This window comes from Salvelinus fontinalis, chromosome 11 (genome assembly GCF_029448725.1).
Source record: "Salvelinus fontinalis isolate EN_2023a chromosome 11, ASM2944872v1, whole genome shotgun sequence".
Taxonomy (NCBI): Eukaryota; Metazoa; Chordata; class Actinopteri; order Salmoniformes; family Salmonidae; genus Salvelinus; species Salvelinus fontinalis.
In genome coordinates this window covers 31,814,712-31,825,202 of record NC_074675.1, presented here as the reverse complement: position 1 = coordinate 31,825,202, position 10,491 = coordinate 31,814,712, and the positions used below count along the sequence as shown (strand labels likewise).

The following is a 10,491-nucleotide window of genomic DNA, read 5'->3' as shown; positions in this document are numbered from 1 at the left end:
TTATAACTGTTTATGTTTATTCACTGGATCAGTAACTTAAAAGTGACTTTCACTGTTGAAACAAAAAATCATCTTTTTCATTATGATTCGAATCGGAAGTTTCACATTGAACTCGGAATTTTTCTGAATCATTCTCCTCCTCTTCTAAATCAGATATTTGAATACCCAAGCACAGCACCCGGTAAAAGTAACTTCACCCCACGTGGGCCCGCGCTCGTGGTGGCGCAGGTGCATTGCCTTTAACCGGCCCACGCGCCTCTCCACGAATTTAATGTACCCGCGCGAGGTACTGACTTCAGCATCTGGCTGACATTTTTTAATTTTTTATGTATTAGGCCTATCAATAAGGACAGGCACTGGCGTCTATTCTCTATTAATTTGTAAGAACTGTAAGAACTATTGTAAAAAAAACATTTAAAAAAAAACAGGAGTCAAGATGATGTTAAGTGGTGAGGTAGAGCTTTATCCCTCATCGCCCCTTACGCGCGCGTGCGCACGCACACACGCACACACCCAGCCGAGTATTTTCATTCATATTTCCTTCACCTGATGTTCCTTGTAGGCCTAGTGGCCTACTACTATAAATAGCATCCTGACCAATATATTTCTCCTGCTCTTATCACCAGCCCTCATATATTCTCACAGGCCTGTAGAATATAATGCATGATTTTATTGAATAACACTTTCAAACATGCTCTTTGTATTTAAATATGAGTTGTTCATTATACAATAATATAAATTTACATTTTGGTCATTTTTAGAAGACACTCTGTCCCAATTGATTTACAGTCAGTGTATTCAAATAAGGTAGGTAAAGACAACCACATATCACAGTCATAGCAATGTTCTATAATAATAATAATAACAATAATAACAATAATAATACAAATAAGAGTTATACATTTGCCTTACTGGCTAGAGATGATGATGATGATACTGTCTGCCTGCCATAATCTACTACCAATAGCCATCTATTGTGTATCAGTGTGAGTGGCATATGTGCAGTGCATGTCTGTTTGTTGTATGCTTGGAAGTGAGTGTGTGTGTGTGTGTGTGTGTGTGTGTGTGTGTGTGTGTGTGTGTGTGTGTGTGTGTGTGTGTGTGTGTGTGTGTGTGTGTGTGTGTGTGTGTGTGTGTGTGTGTATGCGTGCATGTGTAAGTGCATGCGTGTGTAAGTGCCTGCGTGTACAATCATGGCATATGTGTGTCTGTACTGCGTGTCTATTTTGTATAGACCTCTCTGTGTGTGTGTGTGTATGTGCGTGTGCGTGTGTGTATGTACCTTCATGGCATATGTGCACGTGTTTGTGTCTGCCACAATGGCATCATCACCCGCCCCTGAGGCTGTGTGTGTGTGTGTGTAATGCTTTGATTGTTTTCTCCGCCGCAGCAGAAACGCACCAATTAATATGCATAGAGTGAGTGAGACAGAGACAAACAAAAAAACTGGCGGGGAGGGGGAGAGATCGCACAGAGAGAGACAGAGAGGGGGAGAGAGAGAATGGAGGGGGGGGGGGGGGTGATGAAATGAGAGATGAGGGTGGGAGGAGAGAAAGAGAGAGATGAAGTGAGATAAGAAGGTAGGGGAGGAGGGGAGGAGGAGGTCTCTGGATGGAGAGAATGAAATCTGATAGATGTTGGAGTAAAAAAAAACGAGAGAAGGAGCGAGAGACAGAAAGTAGGGAGAGGGATCAATATGTACACATTTAGAGGGGAGATGGAAGGAAATCAATTGAAAGGGGGAGGCAATTGACGTGGAGGAGAGAGAGGGAGGTGGGAGAAAAGGGGAGCGAGAGAGAGGGAGACAACGAGGGATGAGGGAAGAAGGAGTGCAGAGGTGGAGTGATATGTGGCTGTGGCTGCTGTCCTTTTGTCGCAGTGTCAGGGTATTGATACTGTAATACTCCACCCCCCCATCACAATGCTGCCGTGACAACGGGCAGAGTGACGCCCACTGGCATAATGCGGCCAGCCACAATACTGAGGGCACTGAGGCATCACACACTGGCAACGCAGGGCAGGGAGACAGGGAGATGGAGAGGGGGGAAGGGGGGAGAGGAGAAGAAGGAGAGAGAGAGAGGCTGGGAAATGGCGGGAGAGAAAATAAGAATCAGATAGAGGTAGAAAAGGGAGGGAGAGATGGAGACAGGGAAATGGAGAGGAAAGATGGAGGGAGGGAGAGAGAGACAGAGGAAGAAGGAGGGTATTGATGGAGAGACAGAGAGATGACAGAAATAGAAAGAGAGATAGAGAGACAAAGAATGGAGGGAGAGTGAGAAGGGAAGGAAAGAAAGAGAGGCAGATTATGTCTGGTCCTTGTGTTGATGTCTGGGAGTGTGTACCATAAACAGGTTGTGTGTGTGTGTGTGTGTGTGCGTGTGCGTGTGTGCGTGTGTGCGTGTGTGTGTGTGTGTGTGTGTGTGTGTGTGTGTGTGTGTGTGTGTGTGTGTGTGTGTGTGTGTGTGTGTGTGTGGAATCTGATTTGGCTATTCACATGTCTGATGTATGCATGAATTATCTTTGTCTCAAAACCAAAAGTGCTCATTCATTGAACAGAGGGAAGAAAATCGTTTTGGTCAAAGTAAAACTGAAAATCAGATTTGGCAATATATACTTAAATAGATAGTTTCTCTATCTATCTATCTATCTATCTATCTATCTATCTATCTATCTATCTATCTATCTATCTATCTATCTAATTAGCTACAGTATTACAATATTGCAGCATTATATCACAGTATGCAGTATACAGGTTTATAAAACTGAAAATCAGATTTGGCAATATATACTAATATAGATAGTTTCTCTATCTATCTATCTATCTATCTATCTATCTATCTATCTATCTATCTATCTATCTATCTATCTATCTATCTATCTATCTATCTATCTATCTATCTATCTATCTATCTATCTAATTAGCTACAGTATTACAATATTACAATATGCAGTATTATATCACAGTATGCAGTATACAGGTTTATAGTATAGCACTCTTTCCTATCTCAGTGCATTGTTTGGGTCAATGTTGTGTCCATTCATCTATTCACAGTACACAGTCCAGTTCAGTATTGACTCTCTCTGGCAGCGATGTTTATCAGTGCTGAAATGTCTTTTAACAGATACTGTTTCTCTTCAGCCTGTGCCCAAAATGGCACCCTATGTAGTGCACTACTTTTGACCAGATCTCTATGGAACCCGGTCAAAAGTAGTGCACTGTTTGTTATTTGTTTATTTGAATCCTCATTAGCTTTTGCAGAGGCAGCAGCTACTTTTCCTGAGGTCCACATTAAAACACAAAACATGACAAGTAACAAAACACGGGTACACTGATAGACAAGGAAAATCACACACATTTAAAAGGCAAATATATACTACAAACAATACAAAAATAACGTGCCTGTTAGTGTGAGTCTGTGTGTTAGTGTGTTTGTGTGTGTGTCCTCTCATGGTACCCGCCATTCCATGAGATGTTGTTTAATCCGTTTTTTTTCGAGGTAATTCTGCTTTTCTCGTGTAATTGGAGATGGAAGGGAGTTCCATGCGATCATGGCTCTGTATAATACAGTGCGTTGCCGTGAATTCGTTTTGGACGTGGGTACTATGAAGAGACCCCTGGTGGCATGTCTTGTGGGGTATGAATGGGTGTCTGAGCTGAATGTTATTTGATTATGCAGACAATCTGCAATTTGCTCCCAGGAAAGACTGGCATGCATGTTGTTGACGTTAATTCTGTATGTGCAGTTAAGGGCAAGGTGTGCTACTGTTTTGAGCCAGTTCCAACTCTTCCCTATGCACCTTATAGAGAAAATGGTGCCATTTGAGACGCAACCCATGTTGATGGCATAAATCATACATACTGGCTTAACAACTGAAATCTCTGTTGGCAGCCCATAAGTCAGTTGATCCACAGGAGATGACCAATGTCTCTCTGTCTCTCTCTCTCTGTCGCCTCTCTGCCCCCCCCCCTCTCTCTCTCTCTCTCTCTCTCTCTCTCTCTCTCTCTCTCTCTCTCTGTCACCTGTCTGCCCCGCGTCTCTCCCTCTCTCTCTCACTTCCCTTATTTCTTTCCTCTCCCTCTCTCTCTTTTCGCAACACCGACTCATTCTCTCACTCCGCTGTATGATCTATTGCTCCCTGCCCCTGGCTCTCCCCCTCACCCCCATCTTAATATGATGTAAAAAGCTAATCGCATGCAAATGTCTGTTGTCCCGGTAACCAGACACGAAAAATCCCTTTGATGTTGCACCCGGCTCATTCTCTCCACGTTCTCTTTGTTCAACTAGTCTCTCCCTGCTTTGTCAACATCCCCCCTTTACCTCTCTCTCTCTCTCTCACTTTCTCTCTCTGCCCCGCTCTCTCTCTTTCCCTCTCTCTGACTCTCTTTCACTGCTGCTCTCTGTCTCTCTTTGCCCTCGCAGTTATCTCACTCTCTGCCCTACTCTCCCCCTCTGCCACATTCTCACTTACTCTCTGTCTCTCGCCCCATTCCCCTTGCAAAAATAAAAACTTCTCTAATTCTCTCGAATTTTTTTCTGCCTGCCTGGATATACTGCAACACCACCCTGGTTCTTTGTGTCTCCCCCTATTCGCAGCCTTTTTCTATAAGCCCCCTCTCTATTCCTCCGTCTCCTTCATTCTTTCTTCTCCAGCCATGCACATCGTCTCGTGCACGTCATCTCCCCTCTCTGTGCCTCTCTGTCTGCCTGTCTTCTTTCCCTCTCCTCCTGTCCTCTCTCGCTCCCCCCTTTCTCTCAGAGGGTCAGCCCCTTCCTGTTTCACTCTTCTCTCTCTCTCTCTCCCCACTTTTCACCCCTCATTCCTCTCTTTCACTCACTCACTCACTCACTCACTCACTTACTCACTCACTCAATCACTCACTCACTTCTTCTTTCTCTGTGGAGTATTTGACCCTCTCCGCATAGTCATCTAGTCATCCTAGGTTTTGTTGGTGGTTTGCTGGAGTTTAACTGATGCTGATCTAGGGGAACACAGTTGCAGTACACACACGCTATTAGTGAATGTCTGTGCAATGATCAATGTGCAGGTACACAAACTGCAAACCCCGTCAGTAAGTATCGCTACTAGCAGTAAGTATTACGTAACAATGTGCTACACTGTCTGTAACTACACTGCACCTGATAATCCTACTACTATGTAAATACATTGGTTTAAGTCACTTGGAATGCAAAGTGGGACCGACATGGCAACATCGTCTGTATCCAAAGCGATACCACTAAGAGGTTATTGAGTTTCAATGGCTTCCGTCCAGTTTTATTTCAATAAGAAAGGTACAAATGATCTAAGTACAATTGAAGTACAATTGAAGTATAACGCGTATCAGGTACATTGTAACCATGTAGCATGCAGACATTCAACAAAAACAGAACAAGCATTTATTTCGAAACTGTAAACATCAGTATATTTTCGGCATAAACTGCATAGGTAAGATGACACTTAAAAAACACTTGGGGGAAAAAAACTTGTATTTACATGTAAAACTATGGATCATGTCAAAGCGTAATAAAAAGACGTTTTGAATATGAAAATCTACAGCTAGATGGTTAAAAGTTGTTCATTATTCTAAAGACATATTATAAGACTTCTCTCCTGGTGAAAACAATAGCTCCCAATATAATGCAATATATTCTGCAGCACCAAGCTAGTACTGTTGTATGAGTACGGCATACCTCCTAATCAAACAAATTAGATATTGATTCAATGGGTTCAATATCCATTTGCACTTTTTCATATGGATATGGAGTTGCTATGACACCCATGAAATCTGATGAGACAAGGGTTGCTATCTGTGTATATCAGGCAGACTAACCTAGTTACATAGCTGACATATAGGCTATCTGTTAGCGACCTTTATATTATACAATAACACAATTTAAATTCAGTTTGCTCCCAAAATTGACTAGCTTAGAAAAACAACTTTTATACTTATTAATACTTATATGTGTAGTTGTAAATTAACTCAACCCTCATGTATTTGATTGTATATTACAGTATTGCATTGTATTGTATTAGGACGGCAGGTTCCAAGCGGTAAGGGTGATGGGCCAGTAACTGAAAGGTTGGTTAGTTTGAATCCCCGAGCCGACAAGGTGAAAAATATGACAATGTGCCCTTGAGCAAGGCACTTAACCCTAACTGCTCCAGGGTCGCTGTTGATAATGGCCAACCCCGGCTGTGACCCCACTCTCTGAGGTCTCAGGGAGAGTTGGGATATGCAAAAAATGTCATTTCCAAATCACACATGCATATTAATACACACGTATGCATGTGTTAAATAGGACAAATATAAGCACCCATCAAATGATGTATCATTATTACTGTAATGTATCACATTTGGAGGCGTAAGCTAATAGTGCATACTGCATTCAAAAATAAAAAATCTTTCAATTCATAACAAGATAATACGGCAGATAACAGACATCTCCATTTCATGGAATACTTTCCTTCATTTTGAAAAAACGTATTAAAAGCTATAAGCACATTACTCAGACATAAACAAATGACTCATTTTACACGCTATACCTAACCAACTTCATATTGCATTAACTTATGCTAGCAAATAAAACATTTGTACACTTGGTGATTATAACATTATGGCTTATATGAAAAAGATTCATCACAAAATTATTCAATTAAATAGTCATTGAAAAGACCAATCGAGAATACTACATCGAGTCCAATAGCTACTGTATCTTTATACAGAGCAGCGCTATAAGGCCCCAAAACAAGTTATACGGTTACCATAAGACTTACGTCTGAATAAGACTTAATACCACTTTTCCTTAAACCCTCAACAATAACAATTGGACACACTGTAACCATTTGGCCCAGATTCTCACTTGCTTTTACATCATCACTAACAAACCACTTCAAAATACAGACTTTGGTAGTCTCTCTTTAACAGCTTATTTGGTTCTGAGTGCTTAGATTAAATAGTTTGGTTATAGTAAGATGTGGACATTTCCTTTCCATGTTATTATTTATTCTACTCTTTACTTCCAGACAAGACCTACTGAGAGTAGGGCACCATGCCTGTCGTTGGTTGATATCTGCCCACTGGTTGGTCTATAGCTGCTGTACTAAGCTGTAAGATGGCCAGTGTCGGAACAGTACTCTACTGTCTATAGCACAATAAGACTGTCTGCAGAGTGTATGCGTGTGCTCCACACTCTGTGTGATGCGTGCACTCGTACATGCAGGCCCGCATGTACTCATTTGCATAGATCACAATCACACCTAGCCTATACCATACCACATATACGGCCACACAGACAGAATCTATACTACTACTGCAGTACTAACATCCCCAAAAAACGGCACTGTTTAAACAGCATTGTAAAAGGCTACATTTGAATAATGTCCAATAAAGTCAGTATAAAGCTATATTTCCTATAATGTTCCTGTATGTTTTAGGAGATAGTGGAAGCACGAAGGCCACGGACTCCAGTCAGTGGTTCAGGCAGAGTGGTTTGGCCTAGTGGGGAGCCGCCGAAGGAGGACAATGGCTCTACTGTGTGGCTGGAGTGTCCACGGTATCAATGACTCGGCGAGCAACTGGGTCCGGCCGATCCAACATGGCCTCCAACAGCAGGCTCTGCTGATGCTAGGTCCTGGGTTAGTTAGAGCCGTAATGTCTCTTTGTTTCCTGTATGCCCTTTTCTCTTTGGTCCTTTACTTCTTGTCCAGTTTGACCCGTCCAGTGGCTTGCATAGAGATGTTGTTTTGGTCTTTATTAGGTCCAGAGTCCAGAATCCAGTTTCTGGACAGGGAGGGAGGGAAGGGAGGAGAGTGAGCGGAGAAAGGTAGACAAAGGTTGATGTGTTTGATACGAACTATAAAGGGTTAACCTGTGGTTTCTGACACAGGTGTATCTTCAGTTGTTCAGGAGAAATATGGGTCAAAGCATTTGACTGATTTCGACGTTTAAAAGGAGAGATTGTGGGTTGACAGGGCAGACAAGGAAAGGGAGAGAAAGAGAGTGGTAGAGGAAATGGAGAGAGATTACAGTAAGTGTGCAAGATAAGATCACTCACGTTTGTTGTTGAGATGAAGATTACACCGCAGTGGAAGGAGACTGGTTCTGTGGAGACAAAGATCTCTCACTTGAGGCACAGTGTGAATGTGTGTGTGTGTATTTGATTGTTTATTTGTGCATGTGTGTGTGTAAGTGTGTGTGGGTGTCTGTGTCACTCACCTGTGTTTTTCCCCTCCCAGAGGCTGGGGACCCCCCCTCCTTCTGACTGCCAACAGAGGAAGAGTCTGAACAGCTACTGTGGACTACAGAGAGAGAGAGGGAGAGAGAGATATGAGAGAGGGGGAAAGGAGTGCGAGAAAAAGAGAGTGGAGGTCAGTCGCCTGCCAATAAAGCATTTGTAATGAAATTAAAATTTCAACACCGCAGATACAGAGCATGATTCCTCACTGTGAAATACCATTATTCACAGGGAGACATCTGGTGGACAGTATATATATTACACACAGGGTGTTTATAATATATGAGTGGTTTCTGACAGTGTGTGTGTGTGTGTGTGTGTGTGTGTGTGTGTGTGTGTGTGTGTGTGTGTGTGTGTGTGTGTGTGCGCGCGTGCACCTCTGTCATTCAGATTGTAGATAGAGTCTAGTTCAGATGTTACCGGTGCTCCTGTGACGTCTAGCAGTATCTTACTAGACACACCAATACACATTGTCTCTTTCAGACACAACTCTGAGAAAGAAAGAGAGAAAGAGACAGAGAGAAAGAGAGACCGAGAAAGAGAGAGAGAGAGAAAGAGAGAGAGACAGAGAGAGACAGAGACAGAGAGACATAGAGAGAGAGAGAGAGAGAGAGAGAGAGAGAGAGAGAGAGAGAGAGAGAGAGGGAGCGTAATTCCATTACATGTCCAATTCATGATGCAATATCTTACACTAGTGAATTTGAGCGGTGGCCCCCGACCAGGACTCAAACCCAAGTCCGGCGACCGCCAACCCGACACCTTATCCGAACCTCTTGACACGGTCACTAGGTGAATGGGGTTAAGGTCGCTACAATAGTTTGGAACTTGTGTTGTAAATGGCTGGGGTGAGAGGTGAGATTTCAGAGCACAGAACTAAAATCGTATTCTAGTTCTGTGGGTCAGAGTCAAATGTCAGGGATCATACTGTACCTGTGTTGTGTATAGCGTGAGTCCAGAGGAGCTGAGCGATGTCGTGTGTCCAGGCTGCCCTCCCCTCTCCACTCTGACACTGCAGGGTCAGGCAGTCCCGGATACGAGGAGCCTGACGCACCCACACCTCGAACCTCACCCCCTCCTCACCCACACTCTGGGTCAGACCCATCTCACCCGTCTGGCAGAGAGGGAGGGGGGAGGGGAGGGGGAGAAAGAGAGATGTGGAGAGAATAGAGGTAGGAACCGTACACATAGTGGATTCATGTGGTATTGCACCTTCGTTTTGGAAATGACGGATTTTCATGCCCAATTCTTCTGTGGGTATCTCGTCTGATTTAGGCCATATGTGTGTCTTTGCGGGCGCGCGCCTGTGTATGCATGGTTGCGCATGCTGGTGCGTGCGTATTTACGCGCGCCTGCGTGTGCACTTGTGTATGAGTGTGCGCGTGTTGTCATTGCGCGTGTCCGTTACCTTGATGCTGTGTTTGAAGCTGTAGGCGGTGCGTCCTGAGCCGGGACTCTTCTGCTTGGTGAAGATGATGAGGTGCTGATAGAGGAACACACTCCTCACCCCTGTCTTCTTCCTCCTGGTCCCCCCACACACCAACAGCTCCCCCTGACGCACCAGCTCCCCTCGCTCCGCCACTGGGACCTAACACACACACACACACACAGTTTACCGCCCACCAAACCGATTCGTGTGGTCGAGATAAGCTTTTGAAACAAGCTATTTTTAACCATCCAGTGATGTGAGGTTCATATAACCCGAGCTATGCGTCAAATCTAACTCCTCCACCACTCTCTGTTCTGTTATTTAGCTAACTTTCAGAGAGCTTTTTGTGTGTCATGTGTTTTTGCCTGTGTGTGTTTGTGGGTGTGTTCTAGTAGCTATGTGGGAGGGTTTAACCTAGCTATTTAATCCACTCTGTAGGTGACTCAGCAAAGCATTATGTCATCAGTCAGACTGACAGTGAGTGCGTGTTTGTGCATGTGTGTGTTTGCGTGCGCGTGCGTATCTCTCTTGCTCGCTGTGTGTATGTGTGTCCTGTATGAGTATGTGTGTCACCATGGTGATTGATAGAACTGTGTCATAGAAGCAACAGAACTACAGGACAGGAAGCAGAAAACAGGAAATAGGATTGGCTTATAAAAATAGGAATAGGATGAAACAAGTTGCATCTAGGTGCTGATCTACGGTCAGTTTTGGCTTAAGCCCGCAAATGGCTATGGTTAGAGCTGAGGGAGGGAAAGCTGATTCTAGATCTGTGGTTCTGGACAAATTGAGTTCTTCAAGTGAATGATTGCAGGTGTACTTAGTGAACTG

General features: G+C 43.7%; 1 protein-coding gene across 1 annotated transcript in view; it reads right to left on the bottom strand.

The window, feature by feature from the left end:
• Positions 1 to 5,244: 5,244 nt before the first annotated feature.
• Positions 5,245 to 10,491, bottom strand: part of arhgef40 (Rho guanine nucleotide exchange factor (GEF) 40) — a 46,921-nt gene continuing 41,674 nt past the window's right edge. The window contains exons 23-28 of the mRNA XM_055938402.1: positions 9,640 to 9,819; positions 9,165 to 9,345; positions 8,612 to 8,725; positions 8,216 to 8,298; positions 8,055 to 8,101; positions 5,245 to 7,780 (exon numbers count right to left, since the gene is read on the bottom strand). Of these exons, the coding sequence (XP_055794377.1) occupies positions 8,075 to 8,101; positions 8,216 to 8,298; positions 8,612 to 8,725; positions 9,165 to 9,345; positions 9,640 to 9,819 (585 nt within the window). The 3' untranslated portion in view covers positions 5,245 to 7,780; positions 8,055 to 8,074. The remainder of the gene's footprint in view (positions 7,781 to 8,054; positions 8,102 to 8,215; positions 8,299 to 8,611; positions 8,726 to 9,164; positions 9,346 to 9,639; positions 9,820 to 10,491) is intronic.